Genomic DNA, 23,117 nt, shown 5'->3' with positions numbered 1-23,117 from the left:
AGAAATGAAAATATAATGGTAGAGAAATATCCCAATAGCAACAGAAGAAAAAATATGTAGTAAATGAGTCAATCTTTCTTCTTTAAATTTATAAATCATATTATAAATCATATAAATCCCCTAAGAATACTGGGCATCAATTCTCCATTAATTAACCTATAAATTTAATATTATCTCAATGAAAATAACACTTTAAGTAGACAAGTTGAGTCTAAAGTTCATATAGGAAAATGAACACTTCTATTTTGGGTGGTATGTAAGGTTAGAAACTGTGAACAAGTTTTCTAAACATACCAGGATGGCCAAAGGTTCATTCGGCTTTTCCAGTGATGGCTCTAGCAGCGCTTAGTTGTTTTTAACTTCATTCGAAACACTTTTGTTAGATTGTGTGGTAACAGCGGTCATATCAGTGCGCATTTTTAAAAAAACTTATCAAAATTGGTGAATGTTTGTGTAGCCATTTTAAGATTGAAGATGGAAGAAAAAAGTAACATTTTTAGCCTATTATGCTTTATTATTTCAAAAAGGAAAAAATTCATCTATAATGGCAAAAAAAGTTTTGTGCAGAGTATATAGAGAAGGTGCTGTGACTGACCAAATGTGTCAAAAGTGGTTTGCGAAATTTTGTGCTGGAGACTGCTCGCTAGTAGAATAGAAATGGCAACCTACTCCAGTATCCTTGCCTGGAAAATTCCATGGACAGTGGAGCCTGGCGGGCTACAGCCCATGGAGTCACAAAGAGTTGGACACAGCTGAGCATGAGCACGGGCTGCTCGCTAGACAATGCTCCATGGCCAGGTAGACCAGCTGAAGTGGTCAGTGATCAAATTGAGACGACGACAATCAACACTATACCACGCGGAAGATAGCCAATATGCCCAAAATATCCAAGTCAAGCACGGAAAATCATTTGCACGAGCTTGGTTATATTAAGGATGTTTGCGTTACACACACACACACACACACAAAAAAAAACCTTCTTGACCATATTTCCACATATGATTCTCTACTAAAACATAACAAAAATGTTCCATTTTTAAAACAAATTGTGATGGGGATAAAAAGTGGATACTGTACAATAATATGGAATGGAAAAAATCTTGGGGCAAGTGAAATGAAACACCAACAACCACAGCAAAGGCTGGTCTTCATCCAAAGACGGTGATAATGTTTATATGGTAGGATTTGAACGGTTTCCCTGGTGGCTCAGACGATAAAGAATCTGCCTGCAATGCAGGAGACCTGGGTTCGATCTCTGGTTTGGGAAGATCCCCTGGACGAGGACATGGCTACCCACTCCAGTATTCTTGCTTAGGCTTCCCAGGTGGTTCAGTGGTACAGAATCCACCCTCAGTGTAGGAGACACAGGAAACACAGGTTGGATGTCTGGGTTCGGAAGATCCCCTTGGAGGAGGGCATGGCAACGTGCTCTAGCATTCCTGCCTAGAGAATCCCATGAACAGAGGAGTCCAGTGGGCTACAGCCCATAAGTTGCAGAGTCTGAAGCAACTGAGCACACAAGCACACAAAAAAAGAAGTGTTGAATAACCATCTCAATGACCTCCTCAAATCTACTTGGGAGGGGGGATCTGAATGATGGTTTCTGGATCTTCCTTGCTAGTTCAGCTGGTAAAGAACCCATCTGCAATGAGGGAGGCCCCAATTCAATTCCTGGGTTGGGGAGAGCCCCTGGAGAAGTGAAAGGCTACCCATTCCAGTATTCTTGGGCTTCCCTGGTGGCTCAGCTGGTAAATAATCCACTTGCAATGTGCGACTTAGCAGCAACAATGTTGGAGACCTGGGTTGGATCACTGGGTTGGAAAGATCCCCTAGAGAAGGGAACAGCTTCCCACTCCAGTGTTCTAGTATTCTAGCCTAAAGAATTCCATGAACTATGTAGTCCATGGGGTCCAAAGAGTTGAACAGGACAGAGCAAGTTTCACTTTCACTTTCTTTCTGTACTAGGAGCTCCTTCCAGAAAAACAAAAGGACTCATTCCAACAAGTATTGCTCCCACTTAGACTAGATGAAAGCAGCACTCAACAGAAAGGGCCATGAATTAGTCAACAGAAAATGCATAATCTTCCATCAGGATAACCCAAGACTGCACTGTTTCTTTGATGAACAGGCAAAAACTCTTTCACCTTGGCTGGGAAATTCTCATTCAGCTGCTATATTCACCAGATATTTTACCTTCAGATTTCCATTTATTTCGGTCTTTACAAAATTGTCTTAATGGAAAAAATTTCAATTCCCTGAAAGACTATAAAAGGCACCTGAACAGTTCTTTGCTCAAAAAGATAAAAAGTTTTGGAAGACAGAATTATGAAGTTGCCTGGAAAAAATGGCAGAAGGTAGTGGAACAAAACAATGAATATGTTGCTCAATAAAGTCCTTGATGAAAATGAAAAATGTGTCATTTATTTTTACTTAAAAACTGAAGGAACATTTTGGCTAACCCAACAGTAAACATGAAAAACTATTAAAATCACTTTTTAAGCAAATTTCAGAACTAGAATGAAAGAAAGTGGTATAGCATCAAAACTAAGCACATCTATGAATACTATAACACAAGCAAGCATAGCTGGCTTTCACCATGAAGGCAGAAACTTTACCCCATACTCCAGAGACTGAATTTTCTTGTTGGTAACTGTAAAGCAGATAGGAAAAGGAAATAAAGACTAGGCAGCACACAAGGCAGATAACCTAACTGGCAGCCATATATATATATAAAATACCTCCTAAAACTAATAAATGGATTTAAAACATGGTCACAGGATACCAGGTCCATGTACCAAAATACCTACTGCATCTCGATACACTAACAAATGGTAAATGCTCCATATGCGCTAGATAAGAAATGAGCACTCATCAGCTGCTGAGCATAATGTACGGTTATCAATTAAGTAGTCTGTTAATTGTTATTCATATCTTTTATTCCTTGTGGATTTTCATCTACTTGTATCAGCTATGAAAACAGTGTGTCAAAACTTCCTATTATGAAATTAATAGGTCTATCCTTTTAGTTTCATCCATTTTTGTTCTACTTACATAAAAACTGTCAATTAAAAAATATATAGTTATAATGGCTGTAGTATAATAAAAATAAATATTTGATCTTTGTCCCTGGCACACAGTTCCTAAAACCCTTTGAATTTGTGCAGTGATAAAATTCTTCTGTATGTTAATGAGATAAGTGGTGGCGCTAGGTAGTTCAGTATAGGGGGATGGTTGCCAGAAAGACTAAGCCATTATTAGAGGCTTGTAATTTTCAGCCTTACACCCAACCTACAGAGAAGGGGAGAGGGGCCAGAGGTCTTGTTAGTGGCCTACAATTTCATTAATAATGTCTAAGTAATGAAATCTCCATAAAAATTTATAATTGAATGGGTACTTTCCAGGTTACTCAGCACATCAAGGTGCTGCACGAAGAAGGCAATGGCACCCCACTCCAGTACTCTTGCCTGGAAAATCCCATGGACGGAGGAGCCTGGTAGGTTGCAGTCCATGGAGTTGCTAAGAGTCGGACACAACTGAGTAACTTCACTTTCACTTTTCACTCTCATGCACTGGAGAAGGAAATGGCAACCCACGCCAGTGTTCATGCCTGGAGAATCCCAGGGACAGGGAAGCCTGGTGGGCTGCTGTCTATGGGGTCGCACAGGGTCAGACATGACTGAAGTGACTTAGCATATAGCAAGGTGCTTCAACGGGGGTGCACTCAGAGAGGTCATGGAAGCTCCATGCCCTTCCTTCCATACATTACCCCATGTATGTCTTCCACGTGGCTCTTTCTGAGTTGTATCTTTTACAATAAACCAGTAACACCAGGTTAACTTCCGGGAGGGGTTAAAGAGAGCAGCATAGGAGGACCGTAAACTTACCTCCTCCCCTTAACACAACATATTTACAGCTACATAAGGAGCAGTTTTCCTTTCTAAAGGACCTGAGAACTAGATGAACAGCATCTTGACAAGAAAAGATAAAGGAGACGTATGGGGAGAGATAGGAAAGGCAGAGACATGGCTTCGTGTAGGACTCCACACCAGGAGCAGTTACCCAGTTGGGAGGGATTCCAAAAATACAAAACTTTTCCCCAAGGAGTGAAGAGACTGAGCAGCACATGAGGGACCCCAACCCTCAGGTCCAGCACAGGAAAGGGACCCCCTCAAAACATCTAATTTAGTGAATGAACGGGAATTAAACCCAGGAAAACAGCAGAACTGAAGGGAAGGGATAACCTACTATTAAAAGGCTCACATGCAGACCCACTTACCCTGAGATCCAGTGCAAAAGAAATAGTTTGAAAAGCACCTAGATCATACACAAAGGAGACCCACATACTGATCCTAAAGTAGCTGCCAGAGAGACAGGAGCCAGCTGGAACATTCTCTGGGGACAGAAGCACTGGCAGGCTTTGCAATATCACTCTAACTTGCAATATCATTCTTCACAATATCATTCTAGCTGGTGGCAGAGCTGATGGATGCCATTTTTGGTGTCCTCCCTCTAGCCTATTAGCACCAGGGGGATGGTCTACCTACCCCATGTCAAAACCCTGAACCCTCATTTACCTCATATAGCAGCCACGCTACAACTGGGCTGGGCAAACATCCCACACTCAACCAACCCCACGCAGCAGCCTAGCCAGGTAAGTGCAACATACCCTCCCTCCCTGCAAAGCAGACACAGCCCTGCCATGGCCATCAGGGGCATACACCCCACACAAGTGCCACACCTTGACCGCCTAGCAGTGATGGCCAGGAAATGGCACTTCAGGGCTCATCGGCCATCTATTACAGAAGATCACTCTTTCAAGAATGGAATCGGTAGCTATTTCACCCAATACACGAAGACAAACACAGAGAGTCAGGCACCCGAGGAGGCCTAAAAATATACCTTCCAAACTAAAGAACAAGACAAATCTCCAGAAAAAGACCTTAATGAAATGGAGATAAGCAACTTAAATAAAAGTTAGAAGTAATATTCATAAAGGTGCTCACTGAACTCGAGGAAACAATGAACACAGAACATCAACGAAGAGAAGGAATTCCCTGGCAGTTCAGTGGTTAGGAGTTGATGCTTTTACTGCCAAGGCCTGGGTTCCATCCCTGGTTGGGGAACTAAGATCCTGCAAGCCACACAGTCAAAACAAAAACAAAACAAAGAGATAGAAAATATAAGAAAGTACCAAACAAGATATAATTGAACTGAAAAATCTACTTGAGGCATTCAGAATCAGACTGGATGAACTATAAGAACAAATCAGTGAGCTGAAAAACAAAGCAATGGAAATCACCCAAACTGAGCAGCAAAACGGAAAAAGAATTTAAAAATACGGAAGATACCATAAGGGACCTCTGGAACAACATCAAGATGAATAACATTCATGTTATAGGGGCCCCAGCAGGAGAAGAGAGAAAGAAAGGGCCAGAAAAACTACTTGAAGAAATAATGGCTAAAAACTTCCCTATCTGGGGAAGGAAGCAGACATATAGGTTGAGGAACCCCAGAGTTCCAAATAAGACCAACGCAAAGAGAAACACAGTGACACACATTATAATTAAAACAGGGAAAGTTAAGGGTAAAGAGAGCATCTTAAAAGCATAAAGAAAAAAAAAAAACAACTATTACATACAAGGGAAACCTCATGAAGGTATAAGCAGCTTTTCAGCAGAAATTTTACAGACCTGAGAGAGTGGCATAACTTATTCAAGTGCTAAAAATAAAATTCCAGCCAAGAATTCTCTAGTCATCAAGGTTATCTTTCAGAATGATATGGGAGTGGAGATTATCACCACTGTACCAGTCATATGAGAAATAATAAAGTGAAAAGATTCTAATTAATAGTAAGAGAACATACAAAAGGGAAAAGGTAAAAATACAGTAATGGTAGTGGATAAATCACTTACAAAGAAAGTATGAAAGCTAAAAGACAAAAGTAAACTAAAAATATATAATAACTAGTTAAGGAAAATATAATATTAAAAGATGGAAAAGGTATCATCAAAAATAAAAAAGGTGACAGAGGAGTAATAATTTACAGCTTTCAAAAAAGTTACTATCAACTTTAAAAAGATCACTATATACTTAAGATTGTATGTGAACCTCACAGTATCTGTCTGCACACGTATACACACACACACACACACACACACACACAAACTTATAATAAACACACAAAAGAAAGTGAGATTAAATAAAACACTAAGGAAGTAAGATAAATAAATAAAACACTAAAATAAAGCCAGCGAACAAGAGAGAAAAGGAAGAAGAACAGAGAGGAGCTACAAAGACACACAGAAAACTACTAACAAAATGGCAATAAGTAAATACCAATCAGTAATTAATTTAAATGCAAATGAACTAAAACTCAAAAATCATACAGTTGTTGAATGAGCAAAAAGAAGACCCATCTCCAAGCTGTCTACAAGAGACTCAATTCATAAGTAAGAATACAGACTGTATGTGAGAGGATATAAGATATTTTACTCAAATGGAAATGAAAAAAGCTGGTGCAGCAATATTTATGTAAGACAAAATAGACTTTAAAACAAAGACTGTAATAAAAGATTCCTTGTGACCCTACGGACTATAGCCCACCAGGCTCCTCTCCCCATGGGATTCTCCAGGCAAGAATACTGGAGTGGGTTGCCAGGCCCTCCTCTAGGGGATCTTCCTAACCCAGGGATCGAACCCAGGTCTCTTGCATCTCCTGCATTGACAGGTGGGTTCTTTATCACTAGCACCCCCTGGGAAGCCCTGTAATAAAAGACAAGGGCACTATATAATGACAAATGGGGTCAATCTATCCAAAAGACATAACATTTATAGATATATGTGCACCCAATATAGGAGAACAAAAAATACATAAAGCAAATATTAATGGACCTAAGGGGGAAAAGTGAAAGCAATACAATAAGAGTAGGAGATTTTTCACACCCCATTTACATCGATGAACATATCAATGGTCTTAAATGGAACATTATTCAATATGAACTTAATAGACATATAAAGAGTATGCCACCCCAAAGCAGCACAATACACATTCTTCACAAGTGTACATGTAACTTTCTCCCTCCCATGCAAAGATCACATGTTAAGCCACAGAACAAGTCTCAATAAATTCCAAAGAAAATTGAAGTCATAGCAAGCATCTTTTTTGACCACAATGGTATGAAACTAGACATCAATTATAAGAAGCAAACTGAAAAAAGAAATGTAGATTAAACAAAATGCTACTGAACAGCCAGTGGGTCACTGAAGAAATCGATAGATAAATCAAAAAATACCTAGGGACAAATGAAAACAGAAATAAAATGTACCAAAGTCTATGGGATGAAGCAAAAGTAGTCCTATGTGGGGCATTCATAGCTATATAGGATTGTCTCACATCAGAAGAAAAATCTCAAGTAAACAATATAATTTTACCTAAAGGAACTAGGAAGAAAAAGGAACAAAGCCCAAAGTTAGTAGGAGGAAGGAAATAATAAATAGGAGAAAATAATAAATAAACAAGTGATTTAAATGATTGAATAATAAATAAAACTGAGGGAAAAAAAACAGCAGAAGAGATCAATGAAACTAAGAGCTGGTTCTCTGAGAAGACAAAAACAAAAGTCAATAAACCTCTAGGTAGACTAACTAAGGAAAAGAAACAGTACTCAAATAAAATAAAAAATGAAAGAAGATAAGTTACAACTATTAATACAGAAATACAAAGGATCGTGAGAGAATATTAAGCACATATACACCAACAAACTGGACAACCTAGAGAAAAGAGATAAATTTCCAGAAATATACAGTCTACCAAGACTGAAAATTTAGGAAATAGAAAACCTGACTACACTAATTGCTATGAAATGAAATTGAGTCCGTAATCAAAAAATTTCCAAGAAACAGAAGTCCAGAACTAGATACTTGCCTGGTGAATTGTTCCAAACATTCAGAGAACAGTTAATGCCTGTTTTTCTAAAACACTTCCAAAAAACCAAAGAGGAGGGAAGGCTTCCAAACACTTTTTATGAAGCCTGCATTACCCTGATACAAAAGCAGACAAGGACACCACACACACTCACAAACACACACACTCACACCTAAGAAAGGAAGGAAGGAAAGGAGGAAGTGAGGAAAGAAAGTTACAGGTCAATATCCATTATTAACACAATGTAAAAATCTTCAATAAAATATTAGCAAACTGAATTCAACAATATATTAAAAGGGTCATACACCATGAACAAGTAGAATTTACTCCAGGGGTGCAGTGATATCTAAATATCCACAAATCAAACAATGTGACACACCACAGTAACAAACCAAAGAATAAAAATCATATAGTCATCTCAATAAATGTAAGAAAAACATTTGATAAAATTCAACAATTTATGATAAAAACTCAACAAGTATGCACAAATGGACATGTACCTTGACATAGTAAAGGAAATACATGATAAATCTACATCATACAACTCAACAGTGAAAAGCTGGAAGCTTTTCTTCCATTAGGAACAAGATAAGGATGCCCACTCTCACCATTTCTATTCAACATGGTATTGGAAATCCTAGCCACAGCTATCAGACAAGAAAAAGGACTGAAAATTGGGAAGTGAAATTGTCACTACTTGTAGAAGACAAATTGAATACAGAAAACCCTAAAGACTCCATCAAAAAGCTAATAAAGGAATTAAGCAAAGTCACAGGATACAAAATAAATATCCATGGCATTTCTATATACTAATAGAGAACTACCAGAAAAAGAAATTAAGAAAACAATCCCATTTACAACAACATCAGAAGAATATCTAAGAATAAATTTATTGAAGTAGGTAAAAGATCTTACATTAAAAACTATAAGACACTGATGAAAGAAACTGAAGAAGACCCTAATAAATAGAAAGCTCTTCAGTGCTCATGGGTTGTAAGTATTAGTATTGTTAAAATATCCATACTACCTAAAGCAATCTACAAATTCAATGCAATCCCTATCCAAAGTCCAATGGCATTCTAGTTCACAGGACTAGAACAAATAATTCTAAGATTTGCATGGAACAACAAAAGATCTGGAACACCCAAGACAAACTTGAAAAGAACAAAACTGGAAGTATCAGGTTCCTGATTTCAAACTGTACTACAAAGCTATAGTCATCAGTTGTATGGTGTTGGCACAAAAACAGACATAGCAATCAATGGAAAAGAACTGAGATCCCAGAAATAAACCCACACATATATAGGCAATAAATTCACAATAAAGGTCCAAAGAACTTACAATGGAGAAAGGACCATCTCTTCAGTAAATAGTATTGGGAAAACTGGATAGCCATGTGCAAAAGAATAAAATTAGACCACCATACCTTAAGTCATACACAAAAAGTAACTCAAAATAGATTAAAGAATTAAATGTTAAGACTTGAAACCATAAAATTCCTAGAAAAAAACATAGGCAATAACCTCAGTGAAATCAGCCTTAGCAATATTTTAGGAGATCTGACTCCAAAGGTAAAGAAACAAAAGCAAAAATAACCAAATGGGACCACATTGAAACTAAAAAGTTTCTGCATGGCAAAGGGAACCATCTCTAAAGTGAACAGTCAACCTACTGAGTAGGAGAATATATTTGCATATCATATATATATAACAAGGAGTTAATACTGAAATTATATAAAGAACTCATAAAACTCAACAACAAAAAACCCAAACAACCCATTTAAAAATAAGCAGAGGGGCTGAATAGACATTTTTCCAAAGACATACAGATGGCCAACAGACACACAAAAAGATGTTCAACATCACTAATTATTATAGAAATGCAAGTCAAAACCACAATGAGATAATACTTCATACCTATTAGAATGGCTATCATAAAACAGACAAAAAATAGCAAGTGCTGGAGAGAATGTGGAGAAGAGAGAACACACACACTGTTGGTGGGGTTGTAAATTGGTACAGTCACTATGGAAAATGGTGTGAAGACTTCTCAGAAGGTTAAAAATAGAACTACCACATGATCCAGCTATTCCACTTCTCAGGTATTTAGCCAAAGAATATAAAAACACTAAATCAAAAAGATCTATGCACCCCTATATTCACTGCAACATTACTGACGATATCCAAGTTACAGAAACAATCTAAGTGTCAATCAATGGATGAATGGATAAAGATGGGATAAAGTGTGAGTATATATATATGTATATATACACTATGTGTGTATGTATATACACACACATACACAATGGAATAGTACTCAGCCATAAAAAGAATGAAATCTTGCCACTTGCAAAAAGACAGATGACTCTAGAAAGTACTATGCTAAGTGAAAAAAGTCAGAAGGAAAAAGACAAATACTGTATGATTTTATTCATACATGGAATCTAAAAATACACACAAAACTAAAGAGAAACAAACTTGTCAATAAAGAGAAGAGATCAGTGGTTACCAAAAAGGAAAGGGGCTGGAAAGTAGATAAAAGTGGTGAAGAGGGTCAACTATATGGTGATAGATGGTAACTAGATTTTTGGGAGGTCATCACTTTGTAGCATATGTAGATGTCAAACTATAATATTGTACACCTGAAACTTATATATTAATAAAAATACATATTGAGGATATTTCCTGAGTTCTGTGAGTCTACAAGAAAATTACTGAATTTGAAGAAGCAGCTATAGGAACCCTTAATTTATAGCTGGTTGGTCAAAAGTATGAGTGGCCTGAGACTTGCAAACGGCATTTGTAGTAGGGGCAGTCTTGTGGGATCTCTTGATAACTCCAGGGAGATAATATCAGAATTGAATTGAACTGCTGGGTGCCTAGATGGTATCCAAAGAGTTGGAGAACTGGTTGGTGTGAGAAAAAGAGAACCCACACATTTGGTGTCAGAATGTTGTAACTAAAAGAGCTTACTGAGTGTATGTACATTTTCCTTATACATTCATCTGCTAATGTGGCACTACTTTTTTTATATGTGGCTAGATGACTCCCCTGGTGATGCCAGTGGCAAAGAACTGCCTGCCATGTCCCTTCCTCAAACTATTATTAAAATTTTATCTTCATCTTTGGTTTTCAGAAGTTTTAGTATTACATGGCTGGATATATTATATGCCTAGATGTATCAATATTTATCCTGTCATGGAGTCAATGCAATTCTTGAATCTATGTACAGATTTATGTATTTAGTTGGCTCCAAAATTCTCAGCCATTATCTCTTCAAATATTGTTTCATCCCATTTTCTCTCTTTCATCTTTTTCTGGATCTATAAACACAGAATGTTAATTTTTTGCTGTGTCTAATATGAACCCTAACTCATTTTTAAAATTTGTTCCATTTGTTTTCCTTTTCATGTTTCAGCCTCAGTATTTCCTTTTGACCTATCTTCTAGTTCACTAATCCTCTCTTCATTTGCTGTGAAACCTATCAAGTTTTAATGTGAGTCACTGTATGTTTCATTTCTACACTAGGGTGCAGATTACTTTAGTCCAGTCTGAGATTGACTTGATCAGAACTGACTTTCAGTTTTGTAAGGGCTTGCCTATTTCCATTTGTTCTTATACCAAACGATGTACCCTTTCAGATGTTCCAGTTAAGCACCTGAGCCCTCCGTCTTTAACAGAGCCCTCCCTCTCTATTGAGAACTGAACTCCAATTTCTGTTTCCCTTACCTGTAAGATTTCTGAAAGTGAGCTTTAACTTCTCTATCTCCAGAAAACTGCTTACAAGAGAAAAGTAAAGCTGAAGGTTGGGGGTTCACCTCTCAAAAAACCTATTTCTGCGACTCTTAGTACCTTGAGTATTTAATGATTTTATAGCTCTAACACCTTCAAATAGATGAATTTATGTTTTAATCAAGGTTTTTTGCTGTTTTCAGCAGAAGAGTTGGTGTGATATAAACAAGTGTGTTAGAATCAGAAGTTCTGTGCAAATTATTTCATATGTCAAATTTCTCAAAATATTTTACTGGATTTTGATTGGCATTTCACAAAATTTATAGACGAATTTAGGGAGAACTTACATCTTCAGAAATATTTTTGTTCGATATTTAGGCATGATATATCTGTTTTTCAGGTCTTTTAAATCACATATTATAATAAGAGTTTCAAGAATTTTCTCCATGTAGATCTTATGTATTACTTGTCAGATTAAATCCTACTTTTTTGTTGCTGTTGTTATATGAACGATATCTTATATTATTTCTCTAGCTAAGTAGTTTGAGTATAAAGGAATTCTACTGATTTCTGGAAAACAATTTTTATAGAGTTCATCTATTTCTCCTATAGTTTTTTATACAGGTAAACTATAAACACTTACAGGTTTATCTCTTTTCTTTCAATCCCATTAACTCATCTCGATTTTCTTAATGCACTGGCCAGGAACTCCAGTAACATAAAAAATAGTGATAACCATCTTTGTCTTGTTCCTGATCTTAAATGGAATGCATGTAAAGTTTTTCCACTAAAGGTGTGCTTTAGGTTTCTGGCACATATCCTTCATCAAATTAAAGACATTCTCTTTTACTATTTTTCTGGCTTTTTAATAAATATATATTACTCATGCTTTTTCTGAAATTGAACAAACCATGTATCCAACAATTCTTAAATATATTAACTTTTAAAGAATCAATTTTGGATTTTGATAATATCTACTCTAACATATTTCTGGCCTTATTATTTCCTTCCTTCTTGTTTACTCTGTGGTTCTTTTTCCAGTTTCTAAAATATCTGGCTCATTAGTTACTATATTAGTTTGCTAGGGCTGCTGTAGTAAAGTATCACAGACTGAGCAGCAGAAATTTATCTTCTCTCACAGTTCTGGAAACTAGAAGTTCAAGATCAAGGTCTCAGCAGAGCTGATTCCTCCCTAGAGTCATGAATGAAGGATCTGTTCCAGGCCTCTCTCTTCAGCTTGAGATGGACAACTTCTCCCCATGTATTCAAGTCCTCTTCCCTCTGTCTCTGCCAACGTCCAAATTTCCCCTTCTTATAAAGACACCGAATGATATTAGATTAGGGCTCACCCTACCGACCTCATTTTAACTTAGTTACCACTGAAAAGACCATTTCCAAATACTATCACATTTTGAAGTAGTGGAGGTTAGGACTTCAATATGTCTGGTTTTCTGGGTTTTTTTGTGTTTTGTTTGTTTGTTTGTTTGTTTGTTTTGAGCAGGTGGAGAAGGAGACATAATTCAACTGATAATAATTACCAGTTTCTTGTTTAGTTGCTAAGTCACGTCTGACTCTTTTGCAATCCCACAGACTGTAGCCTGCCAGGCGCCTCTGTCCACGGGATTTCCCAGGCAAGAATACTGGAGTGGGTTGCCATTTCATTCACTAGGGTATCTTCCCACACCTCCTGCTCTGGTAGGAGGATTCTTTACCACCGAGCTACCACGGAAGCACCAAGAAAGATTTCAGTGCATACTGGAATACTGCTGTTTTGTTTAGTCGCTAAGTCGTGTCCATCTCTTTTGCAACCCCAGACTCCTCTGTCCTTGTCATTCTGCAGGCAAAAATACTAGAGTGAGTTGCCATTTCCTTCTCCAGGGGATGTTCCCAATGCAAGGATCTAACCCATGTCTCCTGCACTAGCGGGCAGATTTTTTACCACTGAGCCACCAGGGAAGCCCACCAGAGTTTCTTATTTCCTGGTAAATGTAAGTCTCTCTTTAAGTACTTTACAAACTGTGAAATGCAATATTTCCATTAATGTCTAATTATTTTATAATTTTTCTATGATTTATGCTTTTAAGTCTGCAAACCTGTCTAATTTTTTGTATCTGACTGATACTGATTGCATTTTATTAAGGTCAGAGATCATGGTCTGCATAAAGACTATTTTTTTTAAAATTACTGAGGTAACTTTTGTGGGCTTCCCTGGTGGCTCAGATGGCAAAGAATCTGCCTGCAATGTGGGAGACCTGAGTTAGATCCCTAGGTTGGGAAGATCCCCTTGAAGAGGGCATGACAAACCACTCCAGTATTCTTGCCTGGAGAATCCCCATGGGCAGAGGAGACTGGAAGTCCATGGGGTCGCAAAGGGTCAGACACGCCTGAGTGACTAAGCAGCAGCAGAGGCACCTTTTGTGGCCTAAAACATGGTAGATTTTAAGAAGAATCTTCATGTGCTAGAAGAAAAAAGTATATTCTCTTATGGATGGAGAACTCTATATATATCTATTAGGTTCAGCATGACAATCATGTCATTAAAATACTTTTATTTTGTCCAAATGGCAACATGGTGGACTTGGGTTACAGACACCAGATACTGAGATTAGACATAGCAACTGCAGGCTTAGTCTCTACAACTTCCGTAAATCCAGGATCCAGATCCAAGGATGTGGTAGGCCCTAGCCATGCTTTTTGGCCTGATGGTGCTGCTCAGTTTTGCAAGCAGACCCTATTTCTGCCCCTCTGCAGATGAACTGTTTAGGCTCCATAATGGGGATATGAGTTCAACAGGCTTTTTGAGCATTTCCTGGAAAGACTCAAGCTGCTTCAGAGAGGATAGCTTGCTAAGAAAATAGATCTGTCAAAAAAAATTGTGCTACCCACGAATAGTGGCTAAACTGCCTAAACACTAAAAGAGACATTAGCAGCAGAGGCCTGTGTTTCTTCCTGGGGGCCTGGGGTCACAGAAACTCCTTCTGATCATGTCTGTATTGATACAACAGGAATGCAAACAGAGACCCCTGTTGAAACTCTACTGTGAAGTATGGGGATGGCTATATGGGGGCTTTCCCTTTGAAACCTAGAATTTCTGGACCAAGAAAGGTCTCTGGTAGCCTCTATGACTCCCATGTAGGCTGCAGGCCCTATTCTACCTACCAATGTGAGCACATCTCAATGGCTCTCAGCCACCACATGATGAAAGTGAAGACAGACTCCTGAGGGCAGAAAGACCTATGAACCTGGTCTACTCCTTCCTACAAAGACAACAAGCACTACAGCTGCAGTTTCCACAATGTCCTTGAAGATCACAGATGATATTTATAAGAATGGCCAGCCCATAGAGGGAACCTTCCCTGTGTATGCCAACTTTCAGCAGTCCAAGCCTAAAGTTCAACATGTCACCAATGAAATGAAGGGAAGTCACACCACCTGCCTCCTGGAGACTGGAGAGTAGAGAATGCCACCCCCTAATGGCTCCTATCAACCTTAGAAAACTGAACGCAGTGACAACTGCGTGTTCAAATTCTCTGAGAAAAGGACTACTGTGAGATCAAATCAGAGATAGAGGACAGAATCTCATGCACTGATCAACACAGAAAAAAAGTTTAGCCTACTGCAGCCTATCCAGCCATCCTTGCACAGTTTTTGCTTTTAATATGGCAGGTTGGGTTAAGGTGATTATGGGGATGGAAATTCTCTTTTTCAGTTAAGACTGAAGAGTTTAGACAGTGGCTATGAAAGACTTGGGACTTCCCAGGTGGCAGCTAGTGGTAAAGAACCCACCTGCCAATGAGAAGACATAGGTTCAATCCGGGGTTGGGAAGATTCCCTGGAGAAAGAAATGGCACCCTACTCCATGACTCTTGCCCGGAAAATTCTATGGGCAGAGGAGCTTTGATGGGCTTTAGTCCATGGGGCCACAGAGTGTTAGACAAGACTGAGTGACTACGCAGTGTGAAAGACTAGACTAGGCCAATCCTGCATACACGATTTGAGCTGATCCTTTCTAGATTAAACAGAGCTCTCCTACACAGAAAATAACTCCAAATCCTGGCTGCATCTCAGCCTCATCTCCTTACTGCTGACAAGGCAGAGCGCCCTTTAAATTTCCTAATAAGGACTTTCACAGAGACTAGTTCTACAAAGAGCCTGCTGCCCTAAAGCCTGCTACAACCAACCTCCAACCCTTCCCCCACCAGAACATCTCCAGGGAGCAGAACTCACTGAGAACCTGAAGGGTTTAAATGGAATATAGAATTCCTAACAAGTATTTAAAACCCTACATATATTTACTACCTCGTTCCAAGTAGTTATTTTCTAGGTTTGGAATAAGTTAGGAGAAATGGTACACAGCCCTTTAAGTGAAGAAAGCCACTTATTCTTGAGAAAACTGTCGAACTTCCAGTGTTATATACCCTCTGTGTTCTGTAGCATGATTCTTTTTTCTTAACAGAAACTTTATTTGTAAAGTTTTTACGAAGACTTTATTCGTAAAGACTTCCCTGGTGGCTCAGACGGTAAAGCGTTTGCCTGCAATGCAGGAGACCCCGGTTCGATTCCTGGGTCAGGAGGATCCCCTAGAGAAGAAAATGGCAACCCACTCCAGTACTCTTGCCTGGAAGATCCCATGGACGGAGGATCCTGGTAGGCTACAGACCATGGGGTTGCAAAGAGTCAGACGTGACTGAGCGACTTCACTTCACGTCACTTGGGCTGATCATAGTATGAGCAATCTAACACTGTCTAGAACTGCTGTGCTAGTTGCAGAGTATACATTCTAACCAGTTCAGTTCAGTCATTCAGTCGTGTCCGAGTCTTTGCAACACCATGAACTGCAGCATGCCAGGCTTCCTTGTCCATCACCACCTCCCGAAGCTGGCTCAAAGTAATATCAATCAAGTTGGTGATGCTATCCAACCATCTCATCCTCTGTTGTCCCCTTCTCCTCCTGCCTTCACTCTTGCCCAGCATCAGGGTCTTTTCCAGTGTGTCAGTTCTTCCCATCAGGTAGCCAAAATATTAGAGCTTCAGCTTCAGCATCAGTCCTTCCATAGAGTATTTAGGACTGATTTCCTTTAGGATTGACTGGTTTGATATCCTTGCAGTCCAAGGGACTCTCAAGACTCTTCTCCAACACCACAGTTCAAAAGCATCAGTTCTTCAGTGCTCAACATTCTTTATGGTCCAACTCTCACATCCATACATGACTACAGGAAAAACCACAGCGTTGACTAGATGGACCTTTGTTGGCAAAGTAATGTCTCTGCTTTTTAACATTATGCCTAGGTTGGTCATAGCTTTTCTCCCAAGGAGCAAGCATCTTTTAATTTCATGGCTGCAGTCACCATCTGCAGTGATTTTAGAGCCCCCAAAATTAAAGTCTCTGACTGTTTCCACTGTTACCCCGTCTATCTGCCATGAAGTGATGGAACCAGATGCCATGATCTTAGTTTTATGAAAGTTGAGTTTTGAATGTTGAGTTTTAGGCCAGCTTTTTCACTCTCCTCTCAAGAATGGTGTCATCTGCATCTCTGAGGTTATTGATATTTCTCCTGGCAATCTTGATTGCAGCTTGTGCTTCATCCAGCCTGGCATTTCGCATAATGTATTCTACATAGAAGTTAAATAAGCAGGATGACAATATACAGCCTTGACATACTCCTTTCCCAATTTGGAACCAGTCCGTTGTTCCATGTCTGGTTCTAACTGTTGCTTCTTGACGTGCATACATATTTCTCAGGAGGCAGGTAAGGTGGTCTGGTATTCCCATCTCTTTAAGAATTTTCCACAGTTTGTTGTGATCTACACAGTCAAAGGCTTTATAGCATAGTCAATGAAGCAGAAGTAGATTTTTTTTCTGGAATTCTCTTGCTTTTTCTGTGATCCAGTGGATGTTGGCAATTTAATCACTTGTTCCTCTGCCTTTTCTAAATCCAGCTTGAACATCTGGAAGTTCTCAGCTGACAACAGAAATAGCTTCAAACAGTACTTCCCTGGTGGCGCAGTGGATAAGAATCCACCTGCCAATGCAAGGGACACAGGTTTGAACCCTGGTGTGAGAAGATTCCACATGCCACAGGGCAACTAAGCCCACGAGCCAGAACGAATGAACCTGCGCTCTAGAGCCCGCTTGCTGCAATTACTGAAGCCCACATACCTAGAGCCTGTGCTCGCCAACAAGAGAAGCTACCACAATGAGAAGCGCATGCGCCACAACAAAGAGCAGGCCCCGTTCGCCACAAGTAGATAAAGCCTGAGCAAAGCAATGAAGACCTAGGACAGCCAAAAAAAAACAAACAAAATTAGCCTTTAAGAAAGAAATGTGTCCGTACTTCCTCCCTCATTCATGTCCAACTCTTCGCGACCCTGAGGGAGTAGCCCACCAGGCTCCTCTGTCCCTGGGGTTTCTCCAGGCAAGACTACTGGAGTGGGTTGCCAAAACTTAAAACAAAACTAGGTGTTGCCCACTAGGTACAGATTTAACTGACCTGTAACCCCCTTGTGAAACTAGTTTGGGAGAAAACAGTTTTTACCATTTTTTAAAATCACTGCTCTGTCAAATATTTAAACACAGAACGGAATAACTATGTCATTAAAAAGTTCCACCTTCAAATAATAAACATTTCTAAGTCTTGATTTTTTTTTTACGTGCTTAACGTGACAATTTCTGAGGAGAGTTAAAAGCTCTAAAACTGTTGAAAGTTCTTATATTCCCCTATGCAAATTCTATCAGTTGTTACTTTATACATTTTAAAGCTAATTTGTTAGATGAACATATATTCCATGATTATTATAGCTTCTTTCATTATTTTATAACATTTGTAATTGATTATAAAATACATAAAGAAAATAAAGGTAGAGTCCAACAGGATTATAAAGTGAACAAAACAGAACTAAAACTAAGATCAAGAAACGGAATAGTGGGGCAACCTTGAAATCCCTGATGTGTTCCACCTGCCCACAATTTCTGCTTTCCCAGTAGAGATAACCATTACCCTGACGTATGGGATAAAAGCAAAGCATATACACTTCTTCCCTGTTGCCTCCTTCACTCAGTATACTGTCAAGAGTTCAGAAACAAGACTGTTCTAGCCTCATAAAAGGAACTGGGCAGTGGTCCCTCTTTTTCTATTATCTGAGGAAATCTAAATTTAGAATTGCTTCTTCCTTAAATGATTCGCAGAACCTGCAAATTAATTCATCTCAATCTGTAAGAATTTTTCAGTGACTTTTAAAATAGATCACACACACAGGCTTCAAAAATCAAAACAACATTAAAAGGTTTCCAGTTAGAAGTATCACTCACACTTCTGCCTACTCCATTCCCTCTTGTCCCTTTAAAATGACACTTCATGAAAACACAAGTATGAATCATAATATTTCTACCTCTTTTTAACAAAAGATAGTATTCTAAATCCATTATCCTATACCTGATTTTTTCACTTCACAATGTATCCTATAGATTTCTCCATAGAAGTATAGTGAACTTCTTTACTGCAGCTACACAGCATTCCATAGGTAGACCATAGCTTAGCCAACCCACTGATGGGTACTTTGTATTACATTTATTTTATTTTTATACTTGAATATTTGATCCATTTGTACTTTCTCCTAATATATGGTATGAATTTTAACTGGATCCACAAATGGACTTTTCCAATTGGCTATCCAGTTGTCTCAAGACCATTTATTATGAATTCTATCTCTTTTGTAGTAATGGGAGGTCCTGTCTTTAGTAGTTCCTTTATGTAACTAACCCCATTTCTGGACTTCTTATTCATGCGTTATTTGTTCAGGCTTTATAACATGCTTCAATTATATAATGGGTCTGTCATCACCCTACTTTTTAAGAGTTCTTCTGATGATTCTTAATTATATTCCTAAACTTAGAGTCAGCCTGTCCAATAATTAGCATATATATTAGTTATTTAATCTATAATTAATTTAGAAAGAATTAACACTTTTAAGATGTGCATTTGTTTCTTCCGGTATCTTTCAACTGTGGTTGTTTATACATATGAAAACTCATGACTTCTGTATAATTATCTCTTTAATTTACAGTAGCTTTCAGTTATTATCTTGGGTTTCTAAGATATATAATAATACTGGCAAATGAGAATTTTAACCCTTTCCAGTTCTTATACCTGATTAATATACTTTTTGGCAGAAACTATGTGTATGTTTTTCTGGGTCACTGCAATTCACTTCTGTTTGGCTCTAATTCTCAGCAATTTATTTGATGCTACTCTCTGGCTTATATACTAACATAAAAGAAGAAAGCAAGCAAAGTTATCAGCAAGAAGGAAACTGACATTGATGTTTCTGTGATAAATAAGAATATTGTGACACTTCTTCAAAGACACTAACTTCTTGGAATGGGGGGAAAAGATCCATAATAAAGGGCAACCACTAAGAAAATAATACAGAGATGTGTGGTAAAAGAGTCAACAGAGAAATCATAAATAATAAATCACTAAAAAATATTCAACTCAAAGGAAGGATCAATAGAATACTGATGAGACAAGGAGAAAACAAACAACAAATGACATAGCTAAATCTACTACATTTATAAATATATTAATTAAAAATAGTCTAAAGCAGGCTTCAGCAAACTGTGGCCTGAGGGTCAAATATGACACAACACTTGTTTTATAAATAAAACTGTCTTTGAACACAACCAAATCCATTCATTTACAAATTGTCAAAGGCTACTTTCACACTACAGAGACAGAACAGAGTAGCTGCCACACAAAGCATATGGTCTTCCTTCAAGATCTAAATATTTACAGTCTTGCACTTTACTGAAAAAGTCTGCTGACCATGGTCTAAACAGTGCAGAGATTATCATAGTGTATAAGGAAGGCAAAACCTAACTATATGACATGCATGAGACATTCCCTTTAAATACAAATGCAAAAAGAAAAAGGCTATATTTATGTGAAACAAATTAAGACTACAACACAAGGAATATTACCTTACCTAAAGTAAACATTCCATAATGCTAAAAGGGTTGGTATATCAGGAAGACATAAAAATTGAAAAAGTGTATACCCCTATTAAGAGTTCCAAAATGTATAAAATAAACAGTGATAAATTACAGGAGGAGGAACAGGCATACTCACAATTATATCTGGAGACTTTAATACCCCTCCCTCAAAAACACTGAACAAATTTCAACAAATTATGGAAGATCTAATGACAACATCAACCATCTTGACCCAACTGACATCTATAAAGACTAAAAGCAACAAATGTAGAATAAAAACTAATTTCAAGTACACATGGAGTGTTCATGAAGACAAGCCATATTCCGATCATATGGCAAATTTCAATAAACCTTAAAACTTTTGAAAAATTAAGAGTGTGATGTCTGATGATAAAAAAAAATGAATTAAAGTCAATAACAGTAAGATAGTTCACAAAGTCCAAAAATTACCAAAAGTAAACGATGCACATAATGACTCATCAAAGAAGACATCAACATTAAATATTATTTTGATATGAATGACAGTGAAAATCTAACATCAATATATACACCTAACTCTGCTTAGAGGGAAATTTATAGCTTTAATGCTTAAACTGGAATGGAAATGAATCAAAGATCTAAGTTTCTGTCTAGAGAAGCATAAAGAAGATGAACAAATTAAATCCAGAGAAATTAAAAGGAAAGAAATAACAAAGATTTTTTAAATGCTAAAAAAAAAAAAAAGGTTTAAGTTAAAAAGAGACAAGTGAGTGAAAGTCGCTCAGTCATGTCCGACTCTTTGAGACCCCATGGACTGTTCAGTCCATGGAATTCTCCAGGCAAGAATACTGGAGTGGGTAGCCGTTCCCTTCTCCACGTCTCTAGCATTGCAGGCGGATTCTTTACCAGCTGAGCCACCAGGGAAGCCCAAAATGAGACAAAAGTATAGACAATTCACAAAGCCGAAGTAGCTTTGTTCAATTATTAACAACATTGAAAAACTTCTACATGACTGATCAAGAGAAAAAAAACATGAATTATAAATATATGCAGTAAAAGAGAGAATATCATCTTGTATTCCACAGACATCAAGAAATAACACTCTTTTCTCTTCTCCGCCATCCTATGTGCGGTTGAGTTCTCTCCCCACCATGTCTTCTCACAAGACTTTCAGGATCAAGCGATTCCTGGCCAAGAAACAAAAGCAGAATCGTCCCATTCCTCAATGGATTCGAATGAAAACTGGCAATAAAATCAGGTACAACTCCAAGAGAAGACATTGGAGAAGAACCAAGCTGGGTCTATAAGAAGCAAGCTGGGTCTATAAGAAGTGGTCTTAACATGTGTGGTACACATGTTAAGACCACTTTTTTAAGCAGCCAAATCACAGAACATCACTACTGTAATGCTTGCCTCCTGATGTTTCTTATTTCCTAACTATCAGTCTGAGACTCAGTAATAAATATGAAACATTGGGAAAAAAAAAAAAAAAGAAATAACAGATATTATGAACAACCTTATACATTCAAAAATTTAAAAGAATTATCCAAATTCTATGAAACACAAAACTTACTGACGGCGACAAAAGATGAAATAGAAAATCTTACTAACTTTATAAGCATCAAGAAGTTAAATTAGTAGGATTAAATGCCCCACAAAGAAAGAGCCAAGTCCAGATGGCGTCACTGGTAAATATTAAAGAAAAATAAATACATAAATAAATAAACACATATTTTTTCTGAAAAAGAGAAAACACTCCCCAATTCTTAAGTCCAGCATAACCTGATGTCAATATTTGACATAGACATGATTTAAAACAAGAAAATTATAGGTCAACATTTGGCTCAGACAGTAAAGAATCCTCCTGCAATACAGAGGACCTGGGTTAGATTCCTGGGTTGGAAAGATCCCCTGGAGAAGGAAATAGTAACCCACTCCAGTACTGTTGCCTGGAGAATTCCATGGACAAAGTAGCCTGGTGAGTTATAGACCATGGGGTTGCAAAGAGTTGGACACAACTGAGCAACTTTCACTTTCTTTCCCCTGAATGTAAACATGGAAACAGTTAAGAAAATATCAAGGAACTGAATAAATCAATTATCTCAAAAGGACAGTAGTGAAAGTCAAAGTGGCTCAGTCGTGTCCGACTCTCTGTGACCCCATGGACTATACAGTCCATAGAATTCTCCATGCCAGAATACTGGAGTGGGTAACTGTTCCCTTCTCCAGATCTTCCCAGCCCAGAGATCGAACCCAGGTCTCCGATGTTGCAGGTAGATTCTTTACTAGCTGAGGCACAGGGAAGCCACAAAGGACAGTAAGTCATGACCAAATGGAGTTTATCCTAGGGAGTAATTTAATATTTGAAAATCAATCTACATAACATTAAAGGCATAATTCATGAAAGAATTGATAAGCTGGGTTTCATTTAAAAACTTCTGCTCTGTGAAGGATACTGTCAAAAGCATGAGAAACAAGCCTTGCGAAAAAAATA

General features: G+C 38.0%; 2 protein-coding genes across 15 annotated transcripts in view; one reads left to right on the top strand and one right to left on the bottom strand.

The window, feature by feature from the left end:
* CDC42BPA (CDC42 binding protein kinase alpha) overlaps nt 1–23,117 on the bottom strand; it is a 299,246-nt gene that overhangs the window by 216,063 nt on the left and 60,066 nt on the right. The window lies entirely within an intron of this gene.
* Nucleotides 21,720–22,099, top strand: LOC120880327 (60S ribosomal protein L39). The gene has a single exon (XM_040263644.1). It carries the CDS (start codon nt 21,775–21,777, stop codon nt 21,928–21,930), a length of 156 nt encoding a protein of 51 aa, XP_040119578.1. The 5' UTR covers nt 21,720–21,774; the 3' UTR covers nt 21,931–22,099.

Source organism: Oryx dammah, unplaced genomic scaffold (assembly GCF_014754425.2).
Source record: "Oryx dammah isolate SB20612 unplaced genomic scaffold, SCBI_Odam_1.1 HiC_scaffold_21, whole genome shotgun sequence".
Lineage (NCBI taxonomy): Eukaryota > Metazoa > Chordata > Mammalia > Artiodactyla > Bovidae > Oryx > Oryx dammah.
The sequence above is the reverse complement of the archived record's forward strand: the minus strand, read 5'-3'. Positions and strand labels throughout refer to the sequence as shown.

What these genes read in the sequence shown, in the direction of transcription:
- LOC120880327 (XM_040263644.1), top strand. Translation starts at nt 21,775, where the DNA reads ATGTCTTCTCACAAGACTTTCAGGATCAAGCGATTCCTGGCCAAGAAA.